The 18,258-nt window shown below is 41.7% G+C and overlaps 2 protein-coding genes across 2 annotated transcripts; one reads left to right on the top strand and one right to left on the bottom strand.

The window, feature by feature from the left end:
* Positions 1-8,824: 8,824 nt before the first annotated feature.
* Positions 8,825-12,742, top strand: LOC310782746 (proteasome subunit alpha type-6). Its single transcript, XM_083643479.1, has 7 exons — positions 8,825-8,964; positions 9,501-9,595; positions 10,292-10,373; positions 10,645-10,800; positions 11,369-11,547; positions 12,288-12,382; positions 12,539-12,742. The coding sequence occupies exons 1-7, from the start codon at positions 8,889-8,891 to the stop codon at positions 12,594-12,596; spliced, it is 741 nt and encodes a 246-aa protein (XP_083499605.1). The 5' UTR covers positions 8,825-8,888; the 3' UTR covers positions 12,597-12,742.
* Positions 12,743-15,085: 2,343 nt separating this feature from the next.
* On the bottom strand, positions 15,086-17,901 carry LOC310782745 (NF-kappa-B inhibitor alpha-like). The gene is made up of 6 exons (XM_083643478.1): positions 17,619-17,901; positions 16,980-17,085; positions 16,589-16,796; positions 16,249-16,337; positions 15,804-16,064; positions 15,086-15,551 (listed from the first exon to the last, which is right to left on the bottom strand). Exons 1-6 carry the CDS (start codon positions 17,849-17,851, stop codon positions 15,522-15,524), a joined length of 927 nt encoding a protein of 308 aa, XP_083499604.1. The 5' UTR covers positions 17,852-17,901; the 3' UTR covers positions 15,086-15,521.
* Positions 17,902-18,258: the final 357 nt, after the last annotated feature.

An 18,258-nucleotide genomic window follows, 5' to 3' on the forward strand; every position in this document is an offset into this window, starting at 1 on the left:
AGTGGTTCGGGTTTCCTGCTGCCCTGTGGCACAGCAGAGCTAGACGTGTTTACTTCCTCAAGTGGTTGGCTTGTTGATGTGAGGTTAAGACATGTTGTTTTTGTTGTCACAGTGCACATTAACTTTTGAAGCCCTCGTTTACTGTCGATGTTTCTCGAAAAAGTTGAACATATGTTTTGTTGGAAGTTGTTTGAAGTCCTTTTGGGCCCGGGTTCCTGTGGACTGTCTATAGGAGCAAATGTAGGTTTTTCTGCTAGACTTTAATCCTCATATCCTACAGCACAGCTCTGTGGTGATTTGATATGAGGAAACATGGGAGTAGGATAGCTGGCTGCCTGCAGCGGCTACTGATCTCGCCCACACCACTCTGTCTGACGTCCAGGCATGTGGCTTTCTTTGCATATTTATATTTGCCATTTTCATTTGAGGCTGTGCGTCTATTCTGAATCCAGGTGGCCTGACCACGAATGTCTTTTGTGTTGCGTCTGTCTCGGGGATTTCAAACGCAGGCTATTTAAGGCCTCTTTTTCGTGCAACATTTATAGTAGGATATGTGGGCTAAAACCACGGATATCCCCCCCTTCCATGCTCGCCCTATTGTTAGCGCAGGCACCTGTTCTTTTCACATGCTGTACTGTCATCATTCAGTCACACATAAGAGCAGCCATGCAGCCCCAGTCAGCCATTACTCATTGTTCATTCAGTCATTTCTTAGACTCAAAGTTTGACTGGGAAAAGGGAGAGCTGCCGGCAAAGAAGGGATGGTCGTTATAGAAAGGAGAGGCATTGGTAATGAGTTCAGGTCAAGTTACTGTCACTATACTCTTTTTCAGTCTCTCTGAACTTTTACCATACATTTCTAATTATGGTCATCATGATAACCTTACAGCCAGACAATTGCTATGTGAAGAATGGCCGCTATCAAAAGTATAGCACAATTGGGCAATATAAGGGGACAGAGCCTGGGGAACGACCTGCCTGGGGAAATCAGGTCAGCTGAGTCAGCAATCTCCCTTCTTAAAACCTACTTTTATCAGAGAGCCATTCCTGATTTTACTCAAGTTTTCTAAACAGACTTTTATTTCTTTAAAAATGTTTCTCTTGTCCTTTTTCTTTTACTCTATTGGTTTTATACACCAAATTGTTTTATAATCTGCTTTCTTTTAATACTTGATGATTTTATGACTTGTCTGTTTTTCGCTGCATTGTAAAGCGTGTGTGTGTGTGTGTGTGTGTGTGTGTGTGTGTTGCTCACTGTTGTTATTGCATCAGTGTGTGTGTGTGCGCCCTTATGACATCACTTTTGACATCATCACTGATGACATCATCACTGATGACATCACTGATGACATCGCATCATTAGCTAATTAGCCTAATCGCACGTAAAACGGCATAGGTGTGGCCGAACACAGAACTTGAAACAAAGTCTACATACGCAATTGTATGAATAGATTATTGTTGTTATTATTGTTATTATTATTATTGTTGTTGTTGTTGTTGTTGTTTTTGTTATTATTATTATTATTATTATTATTATTATTATTATTATTATTATTATAAGCATTAAACTAGTGTCTCTGATAGCTCTATTTTGCATTGTGTACACTGCTGGGGGAAATTCAGAAAGAACAGGAGTCAAGAGGCAAAGGGGAAAAGGCATCACTTTCTAGCTATGCCACATCTGCTGTACATCTGTCTCTGAGAAAACGCAGAAAAAGGCAAATGTCAAAGCACATAATCACTGAGAAGAGCAAGTGTTACATTCATGTACACTGGCTACTGGCAGGCCCTTCGCTTTCAGCACTCCCCCTTAGGCGTGGGTTTTATGCACATCCCTAAAGTTAGCCCACACCAACCAGTGAGCACTGTGTCATCTAAGTCAAAGCAAAAAGGGGAAAGTTGTGTAAGTGCAGAGTTGTGGTTTGCTTTCTTAAGCCATTGATACCTGATGCAACATTTGCATGTATATCCCTCATTTGTGTGCGTATCCCTTTAAGACCGCGAACCGCGTTAATGCGGTTCGCGGCCTTAAAGGGATACACACACAAATGCTGCATCAGGTATCAATGGGTTAATGTATAGCAGCTTAGAGTTATCATTTTGAAAGTGATCTTGACAAAGACCATAGAGTGCTGCTGACCTGTCTGTGTTTTTTGTGTGTGACTCAGTTCTGTTTTCCCTGTTTTCAGGTGTCCGTAGGTCTTACCACATCCATTCAATATTTAGCTGGAAAATAATCGCAGCATGAGAGGGGTCATAAAATAAAAGATATATAACCTTAACAGTATGTGAACACAGCTTGTGCCAATATGTACCTCCGATGCAGGCCAGGAGTGAAACTCCCTGGCAAACACTTCCGTAAATAAGATGTGTGTTAAACTAGACTTGACCTAGCTGGCGCCGGCCCAACTCATCAACCCTATGGGACTTTGTAATACACATCCAGTGTACCAAAAACAATTATAACCCTGTTTACCTGCCGAAGCACACCGATGTGTTTGTTGGGTTGTGCAGGCAAGGTAACACTTTATAATAACGTTCAGTCGTAAGTCATTTATAAGCCTTTAGTTAATGATGAACTAACATTTACAAAACATAAATATACATTTGTGGATGATTAATAAATGTTATATTAACATATACAAATGTGTTGTAAGTCATCTATAAAACTTTAGTAAATGAAGTGTTCCTCACATGTTGTAAATTATGTGTAAATCATTTACAATTCATTTACAAGGCTTTCTGCATCCCCGTAATATAAAGTGTAAACCATTCATGACACATAAATGTGTTACATACAAGGGGGTAGCTCTGTTTGTCAAAATTGAAGCCAATGCGTAAGTGTCCTCTTTGCCTGCAGGGGGCGACCCATTGGTTTGTGGACTTCTGTTTTGAAGCCTCAAGTATGGCCTCAGTAAACACTTTCCTAATGTGTTTATGGTCTCAATCGCTAGTTTCAGACTATGTTGTAGTTGCAGACTATGTTTTTGGGCGTGATTGACAGGTCGCTTGTCATTGATCACACAGCTCGCCGATCACGGACCAATAGCAGGCCGTGCTCTGTGGGGAACCCCTGGACTTGTGTCGAGATCCAAGATGGCAATGGCCAAAATGCCATATGTGAGGTGTCAAAAAACAGAAGTCTACAGACCAATGGGTCGCCCCCTGCAAGCCATTCGAAAGAATGCAGGTTTAAATGCACTTCCGCATTGGCTTCAATTTTGACAGAGCTAACTCCCTTGTATGTAACACATTTATGTGTGATGAATGGTTTATACTTTAGATTAGGGGATGCAGAAAGCCTTGTAAATTAATTGTAAATGATTTACACATCATGTATAACAGGTGAGGAACACTTTATAGTTTATAGATGACTTACAACGGATTTGTCATGTTAACATAGCATTTATTAATCATCTACAAATGTATATTCATGTTTTGTAATTGATTAGTTCATCAATAACTAAAGGCTTATAAATGACTTACGACTGAACGTTATTATAAAGTGTTACCCATTAAGGTACAAAATTAGATGATGAGATCAGGGAGGGAGGCTGAGCTTGTTTCATCCATATTGTAATACAATTGCTTTAATAGCCAAGCACCTGTTCTGTGCTGCAGAATGTAAACACCAAATAAATGTGATCTCCCCTCACTGCCAAAACACTCATTGCATGACATGTTGTTGTGCTCGTAGGAGCAATGTTATTATTATATCTGTGTAAAGTCCCTGACTGGTTTAGTTCAAAGGCCCCGTTGTCACTACAACATCCCACCACAGATGAGTGCGTGTCTCTGTACTGTCACATAACAAGCCACAGAAAAAACAGAATTACAGGGTGCTAATTTATTTAGATGACGTTTTAGATGCAACATTTAGATCTACCAAAGACAAAAACAATGTCCAGACAAGTACTGCATGGGGCCACATGCCATATAAGCTATATTGTGCAATAATTTGTTCACAGCCATGATAAACCACTAGATAGTTTACAAGGAATGACATCAGGCAACATATTCTGAGTACGATGTGTGTGGCTAAAAGGAGAACGACACATCATTATCGAGCTTGTTGCATCACACATGACTTCAGTCCACTTCAGATAAGTCATTCTTAGAACCTATCCTGTGAGCACTCAAGAGCTTCTTAGAAACTGTGCGGTTATTGTATAACACAAACATATGCAAGGTTAGATTCTTGTTCATATCAGTCTGGGGTTTCCTAGCAGTGAGCACTGAACCAATTAGGCAACATGTAAATAAATGTATCTATTTATCTACCTTGTGTTTGTAAATTTTTTAATAATTTTAAAATCGGTTTTATCTCTTATTTTTAAATATTTATACACATTGCTTTGTCTCAATATCATTGTAAATGATGGCCTGCAGCCCTCAATTATTCTCGAGTATCAATAAAGATTGAATGAAATCTGGCTACCTGTGCAGAGCCTGGTCTTTGACTGTTTCATTTGAATTGATTTGTGTTTTAGTGTCATGCAACTCAAGTTGCTCCCTCAGCCAGGCATTACAGAGCACTCATCTAAACAGCCAGGCATTACAGAGCACTCATCTAAACAAGAAATGAAAAGATAATCAAAAAAGAAAAGGCCATTTAGGCCGTAGTTCTAGCCTTTATGCCTTCATACAAAAGACAGTTCTGCATATCTGTCTCAAACTTCACATTTCATTCCTGAATTTCCCCAAGGGGATTAATAAAGTGATATCTTAATCTTATTTTAGGATACAGGATATAGAATATGTCACAATTCATAATGCAACTGAATGTAAATTAAGACTGTGAAAGTTGTGAAAATGTAAGAAAAATGTGTCAACTAATCAGAGTTTTACCATAATATATGATTCATTGGAAGGCCTCATCATAGCGACACACTTTCAAGCAATGTTTCCCATATTGTGTAACATCTGAACTTGTGTGTATGGAAAGCCAAACGGTGGCTATGTAGAGTCAAAATGTATTCTGAGACATGGTGGAGATCCCCCCCCACACACACACCCCGAGAATCTGCTCCCACTTCTTTCTATGAGAGACTGGGGGTGGGGGTCTTTCTCTCTTTTATAATGTGAATATGCTCTGATAAAGCATGAATGAGCAATATGCTTCAGTCGAGCGAGAACAGAAGCAGGAGGAAGAGAGAGACGAGAGGTGGGGAGGGAGACAGGAAAGGGGGAGGACAGTGAGAGGTATCAGGAGGGATGGGGCAATACGGACGTAGCTTGGGGGGGTTTACTGTATTTGACGCTTGCTTTCCAGTAACTTAACCAAGAAGCATGTTTCACTTTCGTCTTTTAACCTTTCAACCAGGTCACCTGAAAACACTCGTGACGTGTGCCAAAAATGATACCGCCTGCAAAATATGTTTGATAGATTATTGTTTTATGAAGTCTCTCGTTCAACTCCAAAGTGATTTAAATGTGTCTGTCTTACATGTACAATGAACTTATAAATATGCCTAGGTGCTCTTCAAACAGCAGCATGGCTCCAGACAACCTGGGGTTGTGAAATCCAGCTTGGGCACTGTTATCTTTCCAAACATGCTTTCTCAATCTAACTTCTTCTTGTTGTTTTGCGTAAAGGAATGCCTGCGGTTGAGCAGTGGTAGACAAACAACGTTTTGCAACACTGGGTTTTTTTTTTTTTTTTTGATGATTAACTTGTTATTAACATACTTCAATCACAACCTGAGAACTTGCTGTGTTTCTAAATGCCCCCCCCCTGTCACTTGTGAAATCTATGTGTTGCTAAGTTCAGGTGTGGCCCTCCTGCAGTTGAAACCAGCAGACACAAACACCAGCAAATGAACATTTCTGCCCACATTGTCTGAAGCATGCTCTGTTGCATTGTATTGACATTCACCACAAGGTATTCTCTCAGCTGTCCTCTCATTAGAGTCTTAAAGAATAAACTCTGTATTATTGGAACTCACTACCTATTCTTTAATGATTGTGTCAAAGCCTGCCATCACACTCCTACTATGAAACAGCACTTTATGGATGTCTGATTATATAGTTATTATACTTTTTATATTGCATTGCTGTGTGGTTGTATAGGTGACCTTTTCTATCTGTAGACATTTTTACTGGTATTTAGCTGTGTGCTGTGTGTCTCATTAATAGTCTCGCTTGCCAGACACTTTGTTTCGTGCTGTACCAGCACAGGAGAGATGACTCACAACTGATTGGTCGCAGTGCCTGAGATTGGATCATGATTGTGTCATCATTTGTTTGTATTAAATGGGGAGTGAGACATTAATTCAGTTCTCTTATTGACTGAGTGTGTGATTGTTATATAATTAAGAAATGTAAAGTATGAAGAAGTAGGCTATGGGACTTTTTGCTATAATGCATCAGGTAGTTTCACAAGATAAGCCTGGTTACCACCAAGGAAGTGAAACAAATGTTCAACCTCCCTTTCCCCTAATCACTGATGATCATTTATAGCCTGGATCATCGATAGCCTACATAGCCTACCGCACTGATCTGCCTCACTCAGACAGCCTACATAGCCTACCGCACTGATCTGCCTCACTCAGATAGCCTACATAGCCTACCGCACTGATCTGCCTCACTCAGATAGCCTACATAGCCTACCGCACTGATCTGCCTCACTCAGATAGCCTACTGCACTGATCTGCCTCACTCAGATAGCCTACATAGCCTACTGCACTAATCTGCCTCACTCAGATAGCCTACATAGCCTATCGCACTGATCTGCCTCACTCAGATAGCCTACCGCACTGATCTGCCTCACTCAGATAGCCTACATAGCCTACCACATTGATCTGCCTCACTCAGACGGCCTACATAGCCTACCACACTGATCTGCCTCACTCAGATAGCCTACATAGCCTACCACACTGATCTGCCTCACTCAGGTGCTCTAAAAAGAATACACACTTAATGGTCATAAAAGGATGCCTGAGTCATTATCTAAATGCTAGTAAGTTATAAAGAGGAAACAAACATCCATTAAGTTGTATTACAGATAGCTACACGGGACAAGGGAAATCCAATGACGCATGCACAGTCAATGAATGTTACAGCCAGACAAGCCTGATTACATGCTGTTTCAGGAACAAACATCCTTCCGTGTTGTTAATTATGGGAATCAAGAGTTCAATGACAAATCTAGTTCCCCATGTAAAACCTATTCTTCCTTGGTCATTCCATTTCCAATGATTATCTTAATTTCCAGTTCTCATGGTGACAATAATGTGATGAGGAATAATTATCATAGGCCCTACTATGGTAACATAACACCAACTAACTACCTGAAAACCAGTCTGTAGGGCTCAAGTTGTATTAGGTAATTCACATTAGTATATTAGGCCATGTTCACATTACAGGCAAATCCGATTTGCTGCTAAAGTCATTAATCATCATTATCTTGATTGGTTTCCCAAATCTGATTTGGGCAAGTGTTCAAGTTGGATCTGTGTGTCCAGATACAATGAGCCAATGAGCCAACGTACAATGTTTCTGTCAGTGTTTGCATGTCTGCTCTCTGCTCTTCAAGTCCCCGCTCCCTGCAAAAGACACTCTCAAATCTGATGTGGGTGATCAACACGTCCACACTGAAGTCGCATCAGTCGAAAGCAGATTGGAAACTACCTCCATATGTGGTTTGGGACAAGTGACACAAATCAGACTTGGAGTGTCCAGACTCATAAAACCAATCTGGATAGAATCATTAATAGGTCACTAAAGTTCACAAATCGGATTTGGCCTCCTAGTCTGAACATGGTCTTACAGTGTAATAATAGCCTAAATGTGAACCTAATTTAGTGTGATGAGGCTAGACTAAACTTGCAGAAATTATGTTTGTTGTCTGTACACTGTAGGAAGGGAAAGTAACATAGTTAGCCTATATAGATTATATTTAATTAACAGCCTGAGACAACTATATGATATCAGTAGATAGGCATAACACAGCTTTTTTTTTTATTGGAAAACTTACAGTGACAACAACTCAAAGACATTTGCAAGTACAAAACTATACAATAACAAACACCAACCACCAATAACATGACCGTATCTTATATACATCGCCATACAATTTTATCGAAAATAATACAAAAAAAATCTATTTAGCCTATAATAGTAATCTTAGACATGACAAAACTTAAAAAGACAGACAAGACAAACAGAAAGAAATTAATACATTACAGAAAACAAATGTTTGTGTAGTCCAACCTTTAGATAGTTAGATAGATATGCTTTATTCCAGACTCAAGGTCCATACAAAAATACAATCAAATACACATAATACAAAAAAGATTAAAAGAAAACACAAAATAAAAATAGTCTAGTGACTCATTTTAAAAGACACCTATACCAGTGCTCCCAAAACTTAGACGTGCAGCGTGTGGCACTGTACGCAATGTTCACCAGCACCACAACAAGTTGATTTTCAGAATCATTTAACCGACAGATAAACCTGTACATTACATTTCTCAAGACAGCTTGCAGTGTGTTCACTCCAGCACTCACAAACATCTCACTCGCACTAGTCCACCTGGGCCTTTTTAGCAGTATTCTCAGAGCATCATTATATGCCACTTGCAGTCTCTGAAGGCTGGCTTTTTTATAGTTCAACCACACCTTTAATCTTTAACCATCATTGACACATTGAACAACATCACAGGATTGAACATACTATCATAAAAAGCGACACAAAATGATATAGGCATAACACAGATGACCCACGTCTGGTCTGAAACGGTCTGAAGTATTACCATGGAAACAAAGGCGTTTGGCCTCTCACACCGGATGAAGTAATAATTCCCCTGGTTCAACTTCCGGGTGAAAATATTCTGCATGAAGTGAAATCTTTTGCCAGCAGAACTTCTTGTCCAACTTAATATTGTAAAATGTCCCGAGGCTCAAGTGCAGGGTTTGATCGGCACATCACCATCTTCTCTCCTGAAGGAAGACTCTATCAAGTTGGTTAGTATGAGGATTTTTTTTCTGACAAAAGCCGGCTCGCAAGCTAGCTTGCGTGCTAGCTAGCTAAATGCTCTGTCATGGTTCGTTTAGCTTAGCCGCTAGCTAATACACAACACCTAACGAAAGCGAAACGTGTTGTATAATATAAAACCACTGTGTTGCTAGAGGTGTATTGGTTGTAATTAGGCGTTTACTTTGTTGAAGATACTAAAGTTATCAAACAGCGAATCAAATCGGTCTGCTAGCTAGCGGTTTGGTTAGTTAGCATGGTTAGCATTGTAATCAAGCAAGCTGATTCATTGCTGCAAGTGTCATTTCGACATGGACTTGAACGTTATATCTTTATTGTGGAAGCTAATGTTAGCGTTACATGTCTTTTTTTATTGATATCGCAAGTACAGGTTGGACTTAATGCGATTCCCTAACTTTAATTACATTAGATCAGATGGACATGTCAGATGGATGGATCTGTCAGATGGACATGTAACGTTACAGAGGAACACAACACACACGTTTTTCTTGTCTCTTGCTTGCAGAATATGCTTTCAAGGCCATAAACCAAGGTGGACTCACATCAGTAGCAGTCAGGGGGAAGGACTGTGCAGTTGTCGTAACACAGAGAAAAGTACCGGTAAGTTGATATCAAGGTGAAATAGCATCCTCCTGGGTGATAGTCACCTGGTCCTTTTTACCCACCCTACATTAGAGTGGACATCATTTTCTTAAACTGACAAGAGCATTGCTGTGTGCTGACAGTTGGGTGCACTCACTATGGCCTCGTTACACATGGCAATGTTGTGCATCTCATATTTTTAGTGTGCCTAACATTAGATGTGATGGAGGTAAATTACCCATCACGTGTCCACATAAAACATTTGAATTGTCTCTCACAAAACAGATTTGCATCTCCCTTTCCAGTTTTTATGCAGCTGTTGACGTGCACAATATTTTCAGCAGCACTCCTACCAGGTTTTGTACTGCCAGTCGGTCTGCCTCACACCTCATTGTTTTGCATGCACTTCTTAGTTGCTTCCACATATACATGTTTATTTCTATTCATTTACACTTCTAATTTGGTGAAAAATCTTTCACCAACTCCAGAGCTAGTGTGGGAGTCTGGGGGATCTTGTGCTCAGTACCTTTTGTGTGCATTTTCACCTGGATTTTAATATGCATTTTAGTTCTCTCCCAAGTCTGCACACAATCTGAACACCCAGGATGCATATTGTCACATTTGAGAGGATCTATGTGATCAGTAGTGACCTGAGGAGGCCAATATCAAATGCACCTGAGTTCATTCTTCTGTTCCCTATATTCCTCGAAACAGGACAAGCTTCTGGATTCCTCCACAGTCACCCACCTATTCAGAATAACAGACAGTATTGGATGTGTAATGTCTGGGATGACAGGTAAACAACTGACTTCTCACATGGCAGGAGAATTATGGTGTTTTGTTTGTTTCACAACCAAGACAATAACAAAATCATTACTTAAATTAGCACTGTTAAGGATCATTTGGCATCTCTCTTGTCTTTAGTCATAGCATTTAGCTGATAGTAAGATGTTTATCTCACCACTATGATGTGTTGCCGTGAACACAGCTCTTTGGCTATAGACATTTGAGTAGGATCAAATCAGACACACATCTCTCCCTCTCCCCCGTGGTCTGGTCTCCTCCAGCTGACAGCAGGTCTCAGGTCCAGCGAGCTCGCTACGAGGCGTCCAACTGGAAGTACAAGTACGGCTATGAGATTCCCGTGGACATGCTGTGTAAGAGGATTGCTGACATCTCACAGGTTTACACGCAGAATGCTGAGATGAGACCACTGGGCTGCTGTAAGTATTTAACAGATTTTCTTTTTTTATTTTATGTCCGGTCAAAAGCCTGTTGGGGATTTCATTGCTTAATTGTTATTTTTTTATGAATGCAACATGGAAATACACTACCATAAAGCAGTGTTATTGAAAGTGTCAGCTGTGTTAGAATTGCAATACTTTCTGTGAATAGTGATTTGCATTTATTATGCCATGTGGGTATGTTGGTTAATGCTACCCTATAACACTGTAAAGTTGTCAACATTAGATGTCTGGTTGGTGCACAGTAGGCCAAACCTAGTCTTGTGTTCAGTTTGTTCAGGGGGTCTTCCAAAGTGATACATTTGTTGAACAAATATTGAGTAGTCCTCCTTGCCCTCAATCAGAAGCCAAGCCAACTAACTCAGCCTACATTGTTGTGCGCAGAGCAAATTGAATTCAGACGAGTATGATATATTTGTTTGTGAGAAATTGTAACTTTTTTAGCTTGCACACAACTCCATAGGGGTTCAGGAGCAGTCAACCGCCAACAGAAAAAACAACAACAACAAATGCCACTTTAAGCGTTGTCTCTAACTGTTTCGTCCAGGTATGATAGTGATCGGTGTAGATGAGGAGTTGGGTCCCCAGGTGTACAAATGTGACCCAGCGGGCTACTACTGTGGCTTCAAGGCCACCGCCGCAGGAGTGAAGCAGACAGAAGCCACCAGCTTCCTGGAGAAGAAAGTGAAAAAGAAACTGGACTGGACCTTTGAACAAACTATTGAGGTATGAAAGTTATTTAAGAATAGATACACAGATGTACCACGAACTGATAACGAGGGAACAGAAAACTGAAAGCAATCTCAGTGAGTTGTGGAAGATCCCAGCTGTATGTGCCTTATCGTTAGGTTTATAGCTCTTTTCATAACATTTAAAAGGGCTATAAAAGCTATAAAGGGAACAAAACAAACAGCCAATCAGCTACAGAAATTAGAAGTATTTCATGACATCTATCTTATATATATAAAATGTAGTATGTGGGCGATGTTTGTTTCAAGTTCTGTGTTCGGCCACAGCTATGCCGTTTTAGGTGCTATCGGGCTGAAACCTTCAGGGTGTGTAAAGGGCACCCGTGCGGGTGACCTGATGGATTTTTGAATTGGGCTAGTTAACTAATGATGTGATGTCATCAGTGATGATGTCAAAAGTGATGTCATAAGCGCACGCACAGACACACACAAGGAGGCATTGTGACAAGACTGATCAGTGATGTCACACACACAAGGAGGCATTGTGACAAGACTGATCAGTGATGTCATTGGGGGACACACACTGATGATATCATCACACACTGATGATATCATCAGTGATATCATAATGGGGCACACACACATACAAGGAGGCATTGTGACATCACTGATGCAGTACCAGTGAGCAACACACACGCCCGCTCGCACCTATAGGGCAGGTGAGGTGATTAGATATAATCCTTTCTCCCTCTATCCCCCTCTCTCTCTCACCCACAGACGGCGATCTCCTGTCTGTCAACAGTTCTCTCCATTGACTTCAAGCCCTCTGAGCTCGAAGTGGGAGTCGTTACAACACAGGACCCCAAGTTCAGGTAAAAGACCAGTCCGGGTACTTTGACCAGCAATAAAAGCCATTTCCACTGCATGAGTCGGTCATAATCACTCACATTCAGCATAATATTAGTTTAAATTCTCAGTTGTGGTTATATCATAACCATGGTCCGTCTCTTGGTGTCTTCCTTCTGCAGGATTCTGACAGAGACTGAAGTGGATGTCCACCTGATGGCCCTGGCAGAGCGGGACTGAGCGAGCAGAGACCCATGTCACCTGTTGGATCAAGTTTAGAGCATGATGGGACACGCAGTTCCCAGATGAAGACTGGTATTCTCTTTGTTTGCTGTACATTTAGCCCCACTGTTTCATTGAAAAATAAAAGTTTTTGGAGTAAAATAGCCTTTTGTACTTGGTGCATTTTCCTTTTTCTCACGATTTCATTGTAAAGCTTATGATTTATTTATTTATTTTGCACTCGTGTGATTAGTTTGATTTTTAGAGTTTTGTCTGTTTAATGCATCATTCTGTACATTCCAGTTGTTTTTTTACTCAGCAAATGAACAAATGCATTAATAATACAGTACAGTTTGCAAGGCTTTTTGAACTTTTAGCCTTGTGATCTAAACTGATTACCGGTAGTTCTCTTAGTCTTGTCATTTAGAAGCAGGGGAAAATGTATATGGGGACGTGAGGCGTGCAAAGCTACCTCTGAGCTTCCTGTTGTGGCTCTGAAAGCACCGAGTCACATGGCCTACCGGGGGAGGTGTGTTGGGTGTTCTTTACTACACCGATGTAGACCTGATTTGACCTCATTTTCTCAGCATTTTGGCATATTCTACACACCTGTCGCTGTAGCATGTCAGAAATAGATTACTCAACTTACCGGATATCATGAAACACACATGGTTTCTCTTTGCAAAGGAAAACATGTTCCCCTTGACACCTAAGAATGGTTTTGGTGTAGCTGACATATAATTCCCTCGGCTCTGCAGTTTTGATGCATTCACAATGACCGTTAATGCATGTCAGCGGAGGAAAAACCAGCTAAGCAGTTCTGTTAATGGTCCCATCTAGCTCAGCATCTGGGAGGCCTTTGTCATCAGCATGTGATCAGATGATTTATGATATTACCTGTCTTCAGCAAGTTATGATCTGGGGTTTTCAGTAGATGCTACTTCCCGTAAGTCTAGTCACCCTTCTTCCCCCTTCTCTCTCACTTGCTTGTCTGTCTCTCTCTCAAACGTATATCATCCATAGAATTTGAATTATTTTATTTGGCCATGGTGTGTTTGCATAAGGAAATTGGATTGGTGTGGTTGGTGCATAAGTTACATAAGGAACACGATAAGTTAGAAGAAAAACACCAGATATACGACTGCTAAGATATAAACCGATATATAAAGATATAAAATATCCAAAGATATTAACAGCCAAGTGTGGCTAACATAAAATGGCAATTTAACAAAATATGTACAAGGTGCAATGAGAAGTAGCAAAGTATTAATTGTATTGCACATGACTTGCAGATATTAAGATAATATTAATATCAAGCTATTAGCAGGTTATATGCCTAGTCTATTCCAGATGAATTGCATTGTCCATGATTGTGTGGGAAGATGGGAAGATCCTCCTCCCCATCCTCTCTTACTACATCTCGGATTCCCTTTGTTGACTTGCACTCCAAAACGGTGCGAAATCCAATTGTCTTTTGAGAAGAGAACATCATCTCCTGTCCCAATGTGCAAAAATCATCTCTGTGCTTTAGATGACAGTTTTAAGACTCAAGAGTCTCAGGTAATCCCCGGATAACAACTCGCGTCTTGTCCTGTTGGAAAAGAACAGGTCACCTGAGGAAGAGGAACCGCTCAGACTTTGTCCTTGGATCCGGATGAGTCAGACTCCTGGGAAAATCCCTGATGCGTACTGTATAGGCCTATACGCCAGCTGATGTTTACAGCCCCGACAACAATTACAGGCTAGATTACACCACTATTAACATTGATCGCTCTGGGACTTTTTCTCTGCACCACTAAAACTGTTGACTGCAGGTTCACATTGGATTGGGAAACACAGCAGAGAAGTAAATAATATTTTGGAGAGATGGGGGGGGGGGGGGGCAATTCCAGTCTCACCAAATTACTGAAAATGTCTATTGTCAGTGAATGCACCAGCTGACAGGGAAACCTTGTACTTCCCAGTCTCCATCATAGTTTCCTGGTTGTTATGACACAGTAGGAAGGCTACATGTTAGAATTCCCATCTTTGTAAATAACATTTCCTACTTAGAAAATGTCCTTGTTTTTTTTTCAGTTCTGGTTTCACCCTTGCCTGGAACTACCAGTATTCACTGGAACTACCAGTATTCATACTGGTAGTTCCAGGCTAGGCTGGAATACACAGTACATTATGTTCCTCTTATGCCGCCCAGGGACTTTCAGCACTGACTCAGAGACCCGGTGACCTCGCCCCAACAAGGAAATCCCAGACTGTTCCAAGAGGCTGAGTGTGATTAAACAAAAGAAAGGGGGAAAAGAATATGTTTCACAAGTCTAGTCAAATACTGATGACTCCTTTCCTCTTTGTCACTATGTAAAACATGTGAGAAGTGACAGTGTAGTGAGGCTCAGATATAGTTTTACAATGTGAAGAGGGGCTGTTAAACTGTTCTCACTGGGAAGGGAATTTAAATCAGAGTGTAGTTGGCCAAGGAAACACACCAGTCAAACTCGTTTATATTCATAGAAGTCATTTTATTCATAGTGAATCCTTTTTTGTTAATAGTGTTTAAATTCACAATGAAAAGCATATTCACAGGTACAAAAATAATATCTCTGTGTATTTACAATATATTACATGTCTCGTCGTCTGGTATATACACATCAATATATATATATTTATATATATAATTATATATAGGACTATACAGAGGTCATGGTCTTGCTGTATTAAGATTTCTGGTGCCTTGGATCTTTGCTGTGATCCGGAGCGGACTTGACCAGACTGGAACGCCGTCTTCATTCTTGGATGCGGTCCCAGGACCAGCGCCGGACCTCTTAGCAGGACCCGTGGACTTCCTGGGTGTGGGGGCGAACTGATCCACCCTCTGGACTGTGGTTTGGCACCCCAGTAGCAGCTTCACTGACTTTACACCACCAGAACAGGGATGATGCCTTTGTCTTACTTCCCAAACTTTATGTCATCATACATCTGTGGAAGAGGGGGGGGGGGAAACTATTAATAATCCATACAACTGCCAATTTTCATTTAAAAAGCATAAAACTATAATGGGGCGATTCCTTCTAATTGTATTGAATTTTACATTTTTATTATACTTTATTGTATCTTGAGATGAAGGTTATGACTTGTGTCACTCAGGAGGACAATAGTTTTGGGCATAATGTGCAAACTACATTCAGACGTACTGTGTGTGAGAGAATTCTACTGTTGGCACCAACTGACCTCATCATCGGACAGGTCCAGCTCCTCCATATCGCTCAGGTCTGACTCGCTGTCAGGCAGCTCCCTCAGCTCCTGTGGCGTTTTGTCGTACAGCTGGCAGCGGATCTCCTCACTGGGCCGTCCGTAGGTGAGGTGGTACGCTGTGAAGCCGCCATACGTCACGCTGCTCACATCGGCGCCGAGCTCCAGGAGACGGCACACCAACGTGGGGTTCTGCAGATCCACAGCCAGGTGGAGCGCCGTGCGACCACTGCACGGTTCCTACACAAAACACGAAGGAAGGTTAGAAGATCCCTTTTGCACGTGACTGTCATGCCTTTTGAAAGGATGGTAACCAAAGAAGAATACATGCAATTCATGCATTCTTCGTTTCTTACCACCCTTTCTACTTTCTTTAGTTAGATAGGAAGCTTGCATGGTCACTTGGGACTTTAATGATGCCTACCTGTGCATTGATGTCTGCACCGAGCTGAACGAGGCTTTCCACCAATGAAACGTAGCTGTTGATGGACGCCAAGTGGAGGCAGTTGTGTCCTGTGAGGGGAAAATAATAATAAGTCAGTTAACAACCAAATTCAAGAAGTAGATGCTGACATAACTGGGAGGGGGGGAAAGTGTGTGTGTGTGTGTGTGTGTGTGTGTGTGTGTGTGTGCGTGTGTGTGTGTGTGTGTGTGTGCATGTTTTCACATAATAGGTATGTTTTCACATAATAGGTGTGTGACTGTATTCGTGCATATGTGTGAGAAGTAAGCAAAAAAACGGACCATCTAAGGTCCATACTCACCACTGTAGTTGGGGAAGGGGAGGATGGAGGCGAGGTGGCGTTCGCAGTTCTGGGTGATGACGCTGAAGCAGGCAAGGGAGCCCCGCTTGCAGGCGATATGCAGGGCGCTGTTCCCACTGTCGTCCACCAGCCGCGGGTCACAGCCCGCCTTCAGGAGCCTCTCCACCAACTGGGGCTGTTCTGTGATCACTGCCAGGTGGAGTGCAGTCTGGAGGGAGGGAGGGAGGGGGGGGGGGGGGGGGGGGATTGATTAGATTAATTAACCTGATAGGAGTGTAAGCAGTGTTTATACCCACACTGATCAAGCTGTGGGTTATTTTATCATATCACATTTTTGTGTGTGCATATTGTTTTCCAAATGACGATCAATCAGTTGGTTTTTGGTTATTACCTGTCTCTGGTGGTTCTGTACGTTGAGGAATGGCTGCTTGTGTGAGAGCTTGATCATCTGCAGGGCATGTTCAGTGGCTTCGTGAATAATAGCCAAGTGGAGAAACCTGTGGGATGATGAGGGAGGAGGGAGAGAGAATAGGGGTTGTTAAAATAGAGCGCTTCAAAAAAAGAAATACACGCATGGGGGAAGTGGTTAGAGCCGAGTAAGAAAGTACAAAGGCCTGAGCAGTAGAGCGTTTCGCAAGAATGGAGTTTTGTCGGGTTATTTCCACCAGTTGTGGCTTGACACATCTGATGCTTTATCAGTTACTGGCAGCGCGCCAGGGACTTTCCTGAATGCGCAGAGCGGACTTTAGCACCGCCCAGCCTGCGCTCTGTGCCAAAGTACACACAGTCTGCACACACACACACACTTTTAAATACCTCTTGTTTTCGTGCAAACTGACATTTTTGATGTGCACTTTTGCAGGTTTTCTTTTTCAACAACAACAAAATCTGGATGCAACAGTTTTTTTTTGTGCATTCAGAGCGTGAGTTTCTGGGACAAAATCCCGATTTAACTTTAATTCCCGGAGCGCGTATAATTTCGTAGTTTGCAGAGCTTTTGTGCAACCTTAACGTTATAAAGTCCACTTACGTGTCCCCATCTTCTGTCACTGCAGTTTTCCAAGGCTCGTAATCCTTCGGTGTGTGAAAGGAACAGTCGTCCATAGTCAGCTCCTCAATGTCGTTAACCAACTCGTCCTCTTTTAGGGAATCCAGGCCGCTGTCAAGACGGTCTTCTTGGCAAGGCAACATTTTCCCATGTTTGGGCTCCATATTGTCGATATAATCCATTTGGTTGTGGTTCGATACTCTGTAGACGTCCATGTTTTGTTAAGTTTGTGACTGTCACACGACACGGGCTCCTTGTCTTTTCAAAGGTCAAAGCAGAGTGGTGCAGAGAGGAGGAGGCGCAAGGGTTTTGTGCGCTCGGATGGGCGGAGTCAAGCGGGGGATTTCCACTGACTTATCTTTGTACAAGTTTTTTTTTTAGGGAAATCACAACACTCGCTGCGTGCTTTTGTGTCAAAAATCCCCCCCAAAAGTCAGAATGAAAACCTGTAGTTTCCTATTAGACACCTAATTGTCACCTGTGGTGTGCTAGGTTAGGGGCCGTGTCATGATGATTGCTTTAATGAGTGAGCTATAGGCATGAATGAGCGAGAGGCAGACGGCCCCTGTCACACTCTTGAAGAATTCCCTTCCACTTGGGGAAATTATCGGTTTCATCTGGG

This window comes from Poromitra crassiceps (assembly GCF_964638095.1).
Source record: "Poromitra crassiceps genome assembly, chromosome: 9".
NCBI classification, from domain to species: domain Eukaryota; kingdom Metazoa; phylum Chordata; class Actinopteri; order Beryciformes; family Melamphaidae; genus Poromitra; species Poromitra crassiceps.